This window comes from Sprattus sprattus (assembly GCF_963457725.1).
Source record: "Sprattus sprattus genome assembly, chromosome: 17".
Classification (NCBI taxonomy): Eukaryota; Metazoa; Chordata; class Actinopteri; order Clupeiformes; family Clupeidae; genus Sprattus; species Sprattus sprattus.
This window is the reverse complement of record NC_137915.1, coordinates 4836621-4852399: the sequence shown is the minus strand read 5'-3', so window position 1 is coordinate 4852399 and position 15779 is coordinate 4836621. Positions and strand designations below refer to the sequence as shown.

General features: G+C 39.0%; 1 protein-coding gene across 1 annotated transcript; it reads right to left on the bottom strand.

Annotated features, from left to right (window-relative positions):
- Positions 1 to 1472: 1472 nt before the first annotated feature.
- On the bottom strand, positions 1473 to 2203 carry LOC308378475 (gamma-crystallin M3-like; the record flags this gene model as incomplete). Its single annotated transcript, XM_080855407.1, has 2 exons — positions 1473 to 1751; positions 1940 to 2203. The coding sequence occupies 2 exons, from the start codon at positions 2201 to 2203 to the stop codon at positions 1473 to 1475; spliced, it is 543 nt and encodes a 180-aa protein (XP_080711533.1).
- Between the last annotated feature and the right edge of the window lie 13576 nt (positions 2204 to 15779).

The following is a 15779-nucleotide window of genomic DNA, read 5'->3' as shown; positions in this document are numbered from 1 at the left end:
AAGAAACTAAGGACGACCCAAAAAGATAAAAGTACGCCTTTTCATATATATTCAGCCAAGCCAAACAAAAAAAGGATTGTTCTCACCCAAAATCCCCCTTCTTTTGCAGTAAGGCCCAAAAATCTAAATATCTTAAAATTCTACAACCTTCAAATAGGCAAGTAAGAAAGGTGTATATAGTCCCCTTTCTTGACACAACTTCAGTAAAAGTACTAACAGCAGATTATAAAGACAAGAACAATTAAAGCATACAATGTCACCATTATAAATATATACTGTATGTATGCGTGTGTGATCCAAGTCCTACTGTATCTGTGTCCTACTGTAACTGTGCTCGACTTTTTTATATATAAGTACATATTTAATAATTTCACAATGACAATGTAAGAGGTAACAGTAAATATTTTAATAATATGGACTGGAATCTAACAAGTAACAAGTGGGCTTGTCATGATAGCACATTATGATTAGCTCAGAGGACACAAATTAAACAACACAATCAGAAATGAATATGCCAATTAACCTGTCCCATAAAAGCTTTACTCTATCCTAGCCTTCCTATGGGTACATGCAAAAAGTTATTCTGCTTGATAAATCCCTTCGATGTTGCCCTATTCAAACAGTAATGTAACGCCACAGCAGTGGAGCTCACAGCCTTTCAAATTAGGGCCCGAGGATTTGAGCTGAGTCTTTCATTAATTAGTGCCATGACTTGGCTTTCTTCTATGTTCCTTTCAAAGAACAGTCAAGTAACTTATTTATCTACAAAACTGCCATCAAGCTCATTTCCTCTCCTGACGCGTGAGCAATACATACTTTAGCATCTTCCCCTAAAAAAAGCCTTAAAAAGTGTGTTTTCAAACTGTGTTGTCATATTGGTAAAGTTAGGAACCATGTACCAGATGGCAGAACCAGATTTGAAATCTGATGTTGTGACAAATCATTTCAGGGCAATATATAACCTGAGTAAAGACCAAATAACACAAAGTGACTGACTCAGTTTCTCCTAGTAAAGTAGTTATTGCTATCTGTAGGCTATGACTAATGCCGATGTATTCATATTTATAAACACATGGAAGAACGGTCACGACAAGACATTTCAATTCAGCATGTTTCAGGAAAGGAGACTAACCTATTACCTATTTACAGCAGCTAAGGTGTATTTGGCTTTGGCTTAGTTTCGATGCTGTTGGGAGTATTTGGCATGATGGATATTTATTAGTCTGAGGTGTGAACTATTCTTCTGTGTTCACATTTTTAGATGTTGTATGGTCTTAACATTTTCTTCAGTTTCCCTCTAAACAGTGGTTTAAGACTTCTACATTTTTAAATGTCAGTATCTCCATAGAAGGTATGATAACTTACTGTGTCCTTAATGCCAGAATATCATTCCTGAATAAAAATGAATGAATCAAACTAACACTTCTTTTCCAAGGGATTAAACATTTTATTGACAATCAAACATGCCGTGCCTAATTACAGGAATCCATGATGCGCCTCATGCTCATGAATCTGGTGTTGCTGAATCCCTGGTCCCTGAAGCTTCTGTGCTCTCCAGGCCTCATGTACATCATTCTGCCTCTGAAGTTGGGCTGCTCATACATGAGCCAGTGGCCATCCATAACCTGGCAGGACTGGCAGTCAGACATGCGGTAGCGATCCATGATGGAGTCACAGTCATCATTCAGCTCCATACTCTGACCACCGTAGCTCTCCCTCTCGTAGATCTTCATTCTGAACTGTCCTCTATGCTGTAAAAGTAATGAAACAATGTGAACATCAGGTTGCAGTCTGTTTATCTGGACATGTGTTTCCATACATAAGTAGCTAGCAGGCGTCCCACTGCTTACAGTTCAACACATTCATATTTATGAAAATGATCACATCAGGTAGTATTTTCCAACTTCAAATTTGAATAGAATGGATTTTGGCCACTCACATTAGGGATCATACGGCAGGACCTGATGTTGTCGAACATCATGCCCTGGCTCTGCATGCGCTGCATGTCAGGGTACTCGCCCCTCCTCATGAAGAACTGGTTGCCCATGAAGTTGGGACGCTCGTACACCATGAAGCAGCCGCTCTCCACCCTGCAGGACTGGCAGCGGTTGAAGTGGGAGGACATGTCGGAACAGTCGCTATTGCACTCATAGGAGCGACCCTGGAAGTTCTTTTCCTCGTAGAAGATGATCTGAAATAACATTAATTTCTCTACATTTAGATGTTTCTTTATTGCATTTATACATTTTGTAGGTAAAAGTATATCATTCAGTTGGTTATATTATAATGACTCATCTGAAATAACATTAATGACTCATCGACGATGCATGAGTCACATATAAATTCCTGAAAATGTGTCACTTGTAAACGTAATGTTTACTAATACAAATATTCAGTATCAATATTTCTATTTTTCAGTTTTTACTGAGAAGATAATATTCCAGAGCTGGACTTACCTTGCCCATCATGGTTGCGGTTGTGGTGTTTCTGTCTCAGGATTGCACAGCTTTGACACTGACTCTCTAGTGCTTTTATTCTTGACCTGGTTGCCAGAACATGTGCATCTATTGTTAAAAAATCCTGACAGAGCAACATGGCATAACAGGCCTGGCCTGCTATTCACAATTCAAAGAGGCCTCTAAAGGGTTATCTTTTGCCATTGTGTGTATTTTACACAAATATGACTCTCCAAAGTTGTATTTTGTTGAACATCGTATATTAACTCTAACATAACCAAAGATTGACAAAAAAAAAGGAATGACAAATTTCGATTTAGCTGAAACACTGTTTGCATTTTCAGCCCATAAACATAGTTTTCTAAGCATTTGAATGTGGAGTATGTGTTAACTTATAAAATGTTGTTGGCGACATGCTTAATATACATTGGACAGTGTCATTTATTACAAGTTTTCAAACTTCCAAGGCTTATTGGCGTGAGATTGATGAAAACTTATCGAACTTTTGGATGTGAGATGCATGTATTTAGATGCTAGTCTGAATTTTTTCATAACTTACATTGGCAGGGATGTTTATTATAAAACAAGCGAGTTGACAACTTTCCTAACACAGCCAAACATCAAGCTAATAGATTATTACTGACCAGTCCCTATATTGATACATACATGTACTGATATACGCCAGAGCTTATTACAGATAAGTTGGTATCGGTGTTTATAACAGCAAGAAACGATAATTAAAATAGAAACGGAGAGGTGAAGATTACTGGTTCAGGTATATTACCAACCAGGTAGGAAACAATCATTGAAACTATGTTAAAGGTGCAGTAAGCAAATATGTATATGTGTGTGTGTTTATGTGTGTGTGTGTGTATATGTGTATATACATTAGCATATAATGCGTGTATGCCAACCTGTTTCTGTGTGTACAGTTGAAGGACATTATTTGTGTGTGTTATTTATTAAACTGTTTTTCCTCTGAACGTAGCACTTAAAACCCGCCTTGTGCCTCTAAAATACTTCTGTTAAGTATCATTAAAAAGCCTTTCTGTTCATCATATAACTGTAAAATAAATGAACTCAACCCTTTTGTGCATGGCTGTGGTGGTCTCCGTGTTTCAGTGCCCAGGTCAAAATAAGTCAAAATCGTTAAGAACTTGGAGGGGCCAGAGTGAAGGCTTACGCCACACACAAACCTCTGCTTACAAGAAGACCTGAAGGTTTCCCACAACACACCTGGTAATATATGCTGCCTTATTCGAGTAGTCAGGCCATGACGGCGATCAACAGGTGGGGGAATTGGTGCTTCAGTTTACTTGGAAGAGTGAGGCTTTTCTACAGAGAGACTTAGCCCAGTTAAGGTCTAAGGTCGAATTGCTGCTTTAAAAGGATGTTTCCTGATGGGCCTCTCTGCCTTACAGCTTTGTGTGACTCATTTGTCTTTGACTGGTGCTGTACTTTGTTTATTTATTCTATTACAATACTGTTTATTTGTTGTATTGTATTTATTGCAAAACTATTTGAGATGTTCAGGTAATATAAACCTTGTACCTTTAAAATATAATGACATGCTTCCCAAAGTAAGGTACAAAGTTGGCAATATTTAATGGCTGACAGGTACTGTAAGTACAGTACCTCAGTGTTTATATTCCTTCATTTCTTTTTTTGCTGTGATTACATTGTCCTTATGGAATTTCTCATTCACTGTGAATCAAATAAATGCTATTTCATAAATGACTCCTGTCATGATGTCCAAGCCTGGTGACCTCACGGTTTGCTCTCCTCCTCTTCTCTCTCACTAGTCACTGAGTGGTGGAGAAGGACTCCAAACGCAGACGTTCAGATCATTAGGTGCTGCTAGTGGCTGTGTCTTACCTGATATACCCATATATGTCTTGCTGGTTCATGATTCAATGAGATGCTATTCATGCATATCACTAAGTGTTTCCACTTGTGGCGAGGCGTGGGCTGAATGGCTTGCAGAAGTTCCTCATTTCAGGCAGCAATAAAAAGGCAGTGTCTTCCTTCTTTGCTAAACCACAGGAACTGAGATCAGAAAGAGATAATCTGAACATCGGAGCTACACAAACCACCATGATTTCTGCCACAGTCCTCCTGCGTCTGCTTAGCCTCTTTTGGGTTGGAGCGCTGCTGCTGAACTGCACACTGCAAGGTAAAGGCTCTCTTTTGTGATAGGATTTTTAATCTCATTCTGTTTTTGCTCAATTGCATTCATATAATTGCATTCATATAATCTTTGAAGTTTATTGTAAAGGGATAACTGACAGCTTTTCTTGGCACAGTGAATTTACACAAGTGTGTTCTGTTTCACTCAAGTGCACGCTATGGATCCTAAGCATTCTACCTGTTGTAAGAAAACAAGTCCAAAAAAGATAACGACTGAAATCACAAAGTGTGTGATCAGCCCCAGGACAGATCGATGTGTTGCTGCTGTCATGTAAGTTAGAGATATCAATGCTCACTTTTTTTTTTATTTCTTTCTCCATTACCTCTTTTAAAATGTAAATGGTTGTAGTTAACAGGAAAATTGACCCTTATTATACCCCTCTTCCACACAGATTCTTCAGTGGAGAGCAGAGATACTGCAGTCCTCAGCGTTTAAAGTGGGTCGTGATCAAAAGAAATGAACTGAAAAAGGTAAATAGCACACCTGTAGATATGATTTTTACATTTAAATTACGAGTACGAAAGTACTGATTTGTCCTCTTTTTTCTGATCTTTTGCAGAAAGGAACACCATGTGTGTACTCTTCTTCAGTAACACTGTGACTGTCTCAAGTCATTTTAATTTAGTATTTATTTATGTATTTATTTATTGTGCAGTAATATTCAAAAAATGTGTACATACCTTAACATGAATAACATACATGTATTTATAAGTCTGATAAGCTATGTTATTGAAAAATGCTATGCTAACTTATTGTTATTATACATTTTATGTATTTATTTTATATATGATATATTATCTGTTCATCCCAATTTATTTATATTTCCCTGATAACATGACCGTGTCTTTGTATATTAAACTGCCCAAAAAATAAATAATTAATAATAATAACTCTTGCTCTATTCTATGCTTCCAAGACTGTGATATGTGAGATGAAAAAAATGAGGACTATTGTAGGCTAAGAAATGCATGAAGTCCATTAGGAGTCATTAGACTAAAAAAGCATCATGCACAGTACTGTAGGTGAGGAATTCAGTCATTGAAAGCCAACACCCCTGATTGTGTGCTTGCGTGTTTTAACCCTTGTATGGTGTTCATTTTTGACTGTATGTCTTTGTAATGATGACTCAGCAAATAAGATATGGATGTTGAGCTAACAAAGTAGGACTACTAACCCCTGGCACCTGGCTAACCGCCTGCAGAATTCACAGATGCAGCAGGCCTTAATTTGACAGTAGCCACTTGGTCTTCATCAGTCTGGGAACTTAAGCTGGTGCTATTAGATGAAAGCCAACTAGTCTTTTTGTCCAGAGAAATTCCGAAATTCTGAAAGATTCTGAAGGTCAAATGAATAGCACATTAGTTTAATTAAGTTGCAAATACAAGCCATTGACACCAACCATTGCATATGTATTCATGCTAACTCCTATCACAACATGCACACAGAATTGTAGACCAAATTGCACAATTTAAATATTTTATTTATTTTTACAATTCACAAGCACAACTTACTGTCGTGTAACATTATCTAAAAGGGAGTTCTCTGGCTTTTTTTATCATGATTCAGACAAAATATTTGTGGTTCATTAAGCATGACTGCGATTAGGAGGAAGCTGTGACATCAAAGGGACCTCTCCCTAAAATGCAAATACAACCAGTGGATTTTAACAGTTCTTGTTGTCAGATTGAGAAGAACAACACCAACCACCATGGCAGCCACTTCTGATCTGTCTTGTCACTTTATTGTTCAGCTTCACCCAGGGTGGTAAGTGTTTCAAATATGTCAATTGCATATTATGTTTATGTTTCATCTTGCCCTTTATCTGATGGTCTGTTTCCTCAGAGGCCAAGCGATTTCCCTCCAATGGAGAGACCACAGGTTCAGCGGATATTTTGAACACAACACAACATAATGTCACGTGTAAGCACTTGACTTTCTTAATAATTTGACATTATTCTGCAATATTTTTTTTAGAAAAGCTCAAAGCGCTGCTGCATTTCCTATCTCATTTTGTGTTGTTTTGCCTCAAAGTCTCACATGATCCTAAACCAGGCATGCTGTAAAATTACAAGCTGTTCGTGCAGTCTGGGAAAAATCACCAGGTGCATTATCACCTTAAGAACAGAGAAATGTGTTGCTGCTACATTCAAAAAACACATAAATATCCTTCTCACTGTCTGAAATGTCTCTCATTCAACAGATTTTTCTCTGGAAATAAAGGATGCTGCGTTTCTCCCGAAGCTCCATGGGTTGAGAAAAAACTTGAAGAATTACAAGAGGTGACATCTTACTTTACAAGAGACAGTGGTTTCAAACGAGCCACTTTACAGACAACTAAGCTGGCATGTTTGTTTAAGTTTATTTAAGGGACACTTATACTGTGTGCTGTCATGTTCAAAGGCAAGAAGAAGGGCAAGCCATGCCTACAAGCCTGTCCCCAATTCCACGCTATGAGCCCATGTCAGCCAGCGTCTACTGCACACAAGGGCTTCAGTTTCTCTTGAAACAATGTTTACTGCGAGGGCACGCCATTGAAGTTTTAATTTGACCATGTTTGATACAAAACATATTTTAAAACTGATAATGCAGTCTTTGAATATGTGAAGCATATTTTGGTATGAAATAAAGCAATGTCAGTGGAAAACTATTTTGTTGCGATTGTTTTATTTATTGGCATAATGAATCCATCCCTGAAAGGACATGTGTGTCAACATCCCATTATATGCGACTGCTTTAGGGGGTTATTAAGAGTCTTTACGTCCCAAGTCTATACCCATTTCAAATACCACCATATGGCCATCCTACTAACTAACTTAACCTAGACAGAGTTGCTTTTTGCAGATTTTATCTTTGGGATTTAAGTTATTAATCACAGAATTCTCTTGTTGAGTGTCAAAAACTTAAAATTGTTGAGTGTGCTCTTAAACTATTTTGTTGCTATATAAAGTACACATCATTTTGCATGATCAAATTACCTAATTATGCAAGATGCTGCACTTATTCTCACCACTAGATGGTGCTGAAAGTTATTTATGAAATTAATTAAAAGATAAAAAGGTACTGAGACAAGGAAATGCAGTTAGCATCTAACCAGAAGTGCAAAAAGCAGAAGAGTGCAAAGTATGTGCATATATATAGTGATTATATAAAAATAAATAAATAGGACACAAACAGTATGATATAAGATATATGGGGCATGAACAGTAAGAACATGAGCAGCAATATTGGTGATTAGTGCAGATGTGATACAGGTATATTTAAAGTGCAGGTGAAGTACAGGTGAAGATAGCAGTAGAAGTTGAGAATGAATGAGGTAAGAGGCTCTATGATATAAATACAATGAATATGGACAACAATTTTAAATGAATAGATATAGATATGAATACACTATAGGCGAGAAACCTACAGTAGTTATAAAACAAGCTAGTGCAAATGTTCAGTGGCTGGAGGGAGGTGTGTAGCGGCTCAGGCCAGGGTAGAGGGGGAAAAGAGTCACTGGATGAAGGAGTGTGAGGGGGTAGCCAGGGGGGGGGGGGGGGGGGGGGTATCACCGTGGTGCAGAGTTCAGGAGGGTGACAGCCACCGGTGTTTAGGGTGAGGGTGGAGGAGATGTTGTTCTCTAGCCTAATAGACTGGAGTCTGTTGGTTAGGAAGTCCAGTATTCTGTTGCTGAGGGAGGGTTTGATGCCCAGATGTACGATGTTCATTTTAGGACATTGTCAGATCTCAGTCTCAATTGTCATTCTCACTTGTTAAATTATCATTCTCACTTGGTAAATTGTCATTCTCACTTGGTCAATTCTCATCCTCACATGGCATTTTGTCAGTTCTCATTCTCACATGGCATTTGTCAATTCTCATCCTCACATGGAATTTTGTCAGTTCTCATTCTCACATGGCATTTGTCAATTCTCATCCTTACATGGCATTTTTGTCAGTTCTCATTCTCACATGGCATTTGTCAATTCTCATCCTTACATTTCATTTTTGTCAGTTCTCATTATCACATGGCATTTGTCAATTCTCATCCTTACATTTCATTTTTGTCAGTTCTCATTCTCACATGGCATTTGTCAATTCTCATCCTTACATTTCATTTTTGTCAGTTCTCATTCTCACATGGCATTTGTCAATTCTCATCCTCACATGGAATTTTGTCAGTTCTCATTCTCACATGGCATTTGTCAGAAAAAAAGTTGTCAGTCAGTCACATGGGGGGGTTGTTGACTAGTTTTCTGCAGCTTTTACAATGAATACCGCTGTGGTGTTTATGTTAACTGGTACAGCAAGAACTTTTGATACAACACGAAATAGTTGTTTTCTGCAAGCTAGTTCACTCGTGTAAATTAATAAATAGGACATAAACAGTATGATATAAGATATATGGGGCACGAACAGTAAGAACATGAGCAGCAATATTGGTGATTAGTGCAGATGTGATATAGGTATATTAAAAGTGCAGGTTAAGTACAGGTGAAGTTAGCAGTAGAAGTTGAGAATGAATGAGGTAAGAGGCTCTATGATATAAATACAATGAATATGGACAACAATTTTAAATGAATAGATATAGATATGAATACACTATAGGTGAGAAACCTACAGTAGTTATAAAACAAGCTAGTGCAAATGTTCAGTGGCTGGAGGGAGGTGTGTAGCGGCTCAGGCCAGGGTAGAGGGGGAAAAGAGTCACTGGATGAAGGAGTGTGAGGGGGTAGCCAGGGGGGGCTATCACTGTGGTGCAGAGTTCAGGAGGGTGACAGCCACAGGTGTTTAGGGTGAGGGTGGAGGAGGTGTTGTTCTCTAGCCTAATAGACTGGAGTCTGTTGGTTAGGAAGTCCAGTATTCTGTCGCTGAGGGAGGGTTTGATGCCCAGATGGCTTCAGAGGATCACCTCTGTCACCTGATTGTGTGAGATAACTATTTGATTCAAATAAAAAAAAGGCAGTTCTGCCTCTAGACAATTCCCCATACTGCAATTACGCACAATAAAGGAGTCGTGCCTCAACGCTGGCACTCTATTGCAAATAAGTTGCACATTAATTGAATGGTAATTCTTCCTGATAAATACTCATTTGCGCATGGTGTCCTTGTATGGCAACATGAGTACAATCTGTTGCACCTACAGTATAACGTTGGGGAATCCTTTTACACACACAAGATCCACACAACGGAAGGCTGGGATATGCCTGTCAAGTCACCAACTTCTCGTTGGAATGTTGCTGTAGCCAGGAACCCAAGAACAGATAACAGTTCAAATGAACAGGCATGGCCTGGTTGCAGCTGGTGTGTCTCTTTGGGCCCACCTGTTCACAAAGGTCTATAATAAGCCTATATGATGAAGATAATGCAGCACATAGTTAAATATTTGTGACTGCCCATTCAAATTACACCACTCCTTTCCATGCTCCTGAACCAACATATGACTGCCTGTAATGGTGTATGATTCAGTCTAAGCCAGGTTGTGTGTTTGCCAGTCACAGAGGCCGGACTGACTGTGTATGAGCACCAGAGATTTCTTAAGAGCACACAGAAGACAGACAGCAAAGATCAGGCACGTGCAGAGGGGGGGGCTTAGGGGGCTTGAGCACCTGCCCCTTTTGCCCTTGATGCCCAAAGTGCCCTTCTGTCAGAGTGTTTTTTTATTATTATTATTATTATTTATTTTTAATTTGTGTGTGAAAAGTCCGTCTGTGCGGCCCAAAATAATAATACATTTAACGAAATGATAATAATTTAGATCTACCTTGGTCGGTCACATGATCCACAACGTGCCCTCTCTCTGCCCTGACGTGCCCTGCGGACCGACGCCTCGGATAAGTTTCTCTACAGCTCCCGTTTTCTAGGTAAGCCGAGGAGCCTTGTGATGCCAAAATGCCAAATGTATGGAAAGCCAAAAATGACATAATTAAAAATAAATACATATGTAAAAATGTGAGTCATAAATAAACAAAATGACTAAAAATGCACCAAAGAAAAGCATTAGAAAAAATATATCATGCAGTTATGTGAATGGAAATGGAAAATTAGTCCTTTTTATTTACGGTTACATTTATTTACGCTTACATTTATTCCCAAATACATTTCTTGCTCCTTTTATTTTTCTATTTATTTACACATTTTTTACCGTACTATTTCCCGTACCGTATTTATTTCTTCTCGCGCCTTTTTACATTTCTTTCTCCTACATTTACATTTCTGGCTGCATTTATTTCTGGCTGCATTTATTTCCGTATTCATTCTTGTCTCAGTATACAAATGAGGTGGGCTATCATTGGCCAGCGCACCGTTTCGCTCATTGGTCTCGCTAGGCCTCTGGCCCAAGTGTTGGTGAGAACTGAGAAGCTGTATGGAGAGATCGGAAGAGATTGAAAGCTATTTTGATGCAATTTGAATCACAATTTTTTTGTAATGAATCCACCGATCACTTGGAGTATGGTGGCGAGGGAGCTTCGAGGCTTCGCAGAGATGGCTGAGCGTAATAGGATGTCTATGTGGCTGAGACCTTGACTCCAGATTTCTTACCCTGCTCGCTCGCTACAATACGCCATACTCAAACGAAGATCCCCGCTACCTGTTGTGCAGTGGGATGTAGCAACAAAATAGGGGACGCAAACGTCTCATTTTATAGCTTTGGTGTGTAGTACTTTCATTGTAGGTGCACGACAGTTCATTTCCACGAGGGATCAATAAAGAGACTATCTATCAACTTTTTGAGAAAGTTAAAGAGCTGCACACATTGCCTTAGAGTTATTACAATCCTCACGTTATGTGTGGCCTGATTTCATGGGTTTGGGTGACAAATCCAGCGATTTTTTTCTCACTTGTCATTAGGGGGGATATTGTGTTGACAAAGCTCTGCAAAAGCTATGTATCACGTCCTGCAGTTCACGTTACAGCCGAGCTGACGAGAGCGGACAAGGATCTCAACTGCTGATGTGCACTGGTTGTGGTTAACTTGCTTAGCTTCTGTTAGCTAAACTAACGGTGGACTGTTTAACTTGGTTAGCTTCCGTTAGCTAAACTAACTGTGCACTGCTTAGCTTCCGTTAGCTAAACTAACTGAACCATGGCAAGCAAAACGATAAACCTCATACGTTAAGGTTGACAGCTTGGGTATGATCAGTGTGTGTGAAGGTGATATGTGTGTGTGAAGGTGACTAACGTGAGTTAGCTGGTTAGCTTGCATAGCTTTGGTTATAAGAATACAGAGCTAGGGGAGACTGGGGTAAGCAGCTCGACCAATGAGAGAGACGGTGCGCTGGCCAATGATAGCCCACCTCATTTGCATACCGAGACAAGAATGAATACAGAAATAAATGCAGCCAGAAATAAATACAGCCAGAAATGTAAATGTAGGAGAAAGAAATGTAAAAAGGCGTGAGAAGAAATAAATACGGTACGGGAAATAGTACGGTAAAAAATGTGTAAATAAATAGAAAAATAAAAGGAGGAAGAAATGTATTTGGGAATTAATGTAAGCGTAAATAAATGTAACAGTAAATAAAAAGGACTCATTTTCCATTTCCATTCACATAACTGCATGATATATTTTTTCTAATGCTTTTCTTTGGTGCATTTTTAGTCATTTTATTTATTTATGACTCACATTTTTACATATGTATTTATTTTTAATTATGTCATTTTTGGCTTTCCATACAAATGTGCCATGATGACACGGGAATAACTCGGTGTAAAGTTTGCTATAGGGGCTTATATGCCTCTCTCTTGTACGTCGCTTTGAACAAAAGCGTCTCCATGCAAATATGAGCCAAAAATAGTTGATTAACTCCCGTAAATAAACTTGTCAAGTATGAAGTTTGTATCGTTTAATATAGAGCGTGGTCTTCAAATCTGAGAGCATTTTCGTTCATTTCACGTCATGATTTTGTATTGGTTGGTGAATTTTGGTAACGTTATTTCATATCAATCAGAGAGAGAGAGAGAGAGAGAGAGGGCCAGATAGCGAGAGCGAGCAGAAGTCTTTGAGCAGAACGAGTGCGAGAACTTAAAATGAAACACAGGGAATTTCTGATAGCAACAGTGTATTTGAGTGCGACAACTTAAACTTAAACACGGCAATTTTGCAAGCAACAGTGTATTTGAGTGCAGACAATCCGTTTTGAGCAGGATCTCCCCCCCCCCCTCTCTCCACCCGTCTCACTCCCTCTCTCACTATCTCCATCTCTCACTCCCTCCCTCTCTCTCCATCCATCTCACTCATTGAAAATTGTATGTTGAAATGGACCCACATTGACTATAAACATTGCACCCTTTTGACAACTTTCATACTCACAGTGAAACACAGCTGTCTACAGTACTTGCTGCCTGTACAATTAAAGTTTAAAGGCCTTGTTCCCATATAGTTCCCCTGCTCATTTAAAACCTAATGAGTATGCACCTGTTTTTGAAATGGATGTATGTGTCTGTGTGTGTTGGCAGCTGTGGAGACACTGTAATGTGTCTGGGGGTATAAACCAACCCCTTGTGATAACACTGTCCTATAGTGTGAAATGGACTCAGCGTCACACTGGTGGAAATGACCGTCACACCAGTGGACATAGGCTATAGAAAAGGCCTAGATAAATACATTTTTACAAATCCGTGCTACATGTGCCCCCTTTTTAACTTTGAGCACCTGCCCCTCCAAAGGTCTCTGCACGGCCCTGGCAAAGATATCTGTGATGAGCTGAGTCTGACAAAGGTGTATAGGATTAGAATCGCAGACTCCACCTTTAAGCAGAACATGGAACAGCTGACCACTGATGTAACCGTTCCAAAGAATTGATGTGTAGCAAGAAGTTGCCTAATCAGTGGTTGCGCCCTTCCTATACAAAACCGGGAGATGGTGTCATGTGTTCATTGACATTGTCTACAGCAGTCAGATGTTTTTTTTTTTTTTTTTTTTTTTTACATCTAATGATCTAAAACACATTCAAGATATGTGGATCACATTGTGGACACTAGTTCATCACGCTAAGGTTCTGATTTTCTACTTATGAAAAAAATGGATAGCGGGAAGATTGTTGAGAATGTCTTACCCAGTTTTTTTCATACCACTCCTGGAAAACAGCTCTGTGATGTATCCATCTGTCGATATCTAAACTTGATGATCACTCCATGCATGACACAGGGATAGTGGGAGGACCACACCAATCTACGTGACAATCTACCATGGATCACAGAATGTGTCACGCTGCCCCGGTCCTTGGGAGAAGTTTAGGGTGTGGGCTATGATGACTGACCGGTGCCTGTCATAGCTTGCGGACATAAAAGGAACCTCACCTCCCTGGGACATAGTGCTAGAAGTACATGTGTACATCCAGTGTGGCCAGCAGTGTTTGTGACGTTCCTGCTGAATAGCACCGCTGTCCAACATGCGATCCACCTTGCCCAGTTACCGTTGGATTGGACTGTTTTTACTGTCAACTTTCCTGTTGACCTGCTCATTTGGTAAGCGTTACATTACTTTATGGTCCTACTGAAACACCTGCATAAAAACAGGGTTGTTTTTCAACATTTCATCAGAAGCTTTCATCCAAAGGGATTGCGGTATTTGTGAAGCTTTGGAGTTGAAATGGTATGGGTGTTAAACCTAATACGTATGTTGTTGGTATGTTTTCTGATAAAAAAATGTTTTTATCTAAAGAGCGGTCAGTTGCTGCAATAGACAGTAAGTTGTAGGCTGTGATTTCTTCTTGTGTTATTCTGTGAGTCTGTTTGAACCTCTTGCAACTTTTTAAAAGTTTTGTCAACTTTCAGTAATTTTTTTTTTTCATTTTACTCAAAGTCTGTGGTGTCAAACAAACGTCAGAGGTGTGTTGTAAAAAAACAAGTCCGGCACTCCTCAAGACGGAGATCACCAGTTGCATCATTCGAAGCAAATCAGACTTCTGTGTAGCTGCCATTGTGTAAGTTGCACAAAAAAAACTATCTCCTTTGGCTTTACTCTCTTTGCCAATGTCTCTCTTTCCATTGGTGAATACTGTATAAGATTGCTGTTTTTATGGCGCCAAAACAAAGACTTTAAATTTGCCGACTTCAAGTTACAATGAGTTCCTGTTATGAGAAGTGAATAGACAACTGTTGAATTAGAAACAAAAATCCCGTTGCCAATGGCAGCGGTCATTCTTTTTTTGGAGGTCTGATATTTCTATGTAACTCCTCCCCTTCCACGCCAAAACAGAGACAGGAAGGTGACATTGTAATGCACTAGGGAAAAAAAAGAAATTGCACTGAAAAAGGCTGACATGAAGATACAAAGAAAAAATGGCCCGAGGTAGAGTCTCTGTTTAAGATCCATATGCATATTCTTTTCCCTTCCCCAGATTCAGCACAAATGGGAAAATGTACTGCAGTTCCCCTAATGCAAGATGGGTGAGGAATAAGGTGCAAGAGATGGCACAGGTAAGGTCTCTGATGGCACTGCTGTAAACCAACCCCAGTGACAAACAAACTGTCCAGAGCGCACACCAATATCTGTCCATTTCTGAATCGAAGAATATTGTGTTGTCATGGAAGGAATGTAACCTAGACGTGTTCTGTTTTTTCTTTTTTAAATGGAATCCCACAGAAAGGCAGGCCGTGTTTGGCCAGATGATCATGTAGGGAAGAGCTTGAGGTGGAAAGGCCAAGATCCTCCCCTGATGATCATGCAGGGAAGAGCCTAGAAGGCCTAGATCCTGCAGTATATTCTTTGATGATATCACCTTTACTGCTATTAAGTTTCTTGAGATTTTTTGTATGAATGATGATGTTAAGTCACTTTGTTGTTCTTTGCTTAAAAGTTATTTTTTAAAGCATATAATAAAAGCCTCTGCACAAAAAACATTTGACTGTACCTAACAAATGCACTCTGAGTATCCTTAATGGTTTTAAGATAAAGTGTGTGAATATGGGTGATACATTCTAACAATAAATGAAACCTCATATTTTGAATCAATAAAATTAATATGAATTTATCAAAAACTAAACTATTCATTCAAAACAATACAAAATATGAAATGGCTCAATATGATTGTGTTGAACTGGGCTTGAATATATTTCTTGTCAATTGAATCAAACAAGACAGACATTTGGAGGTGTATAAACCATGGAAGAATAAAGAAATGCTAGAATGTTATTATTTTCTTATAATA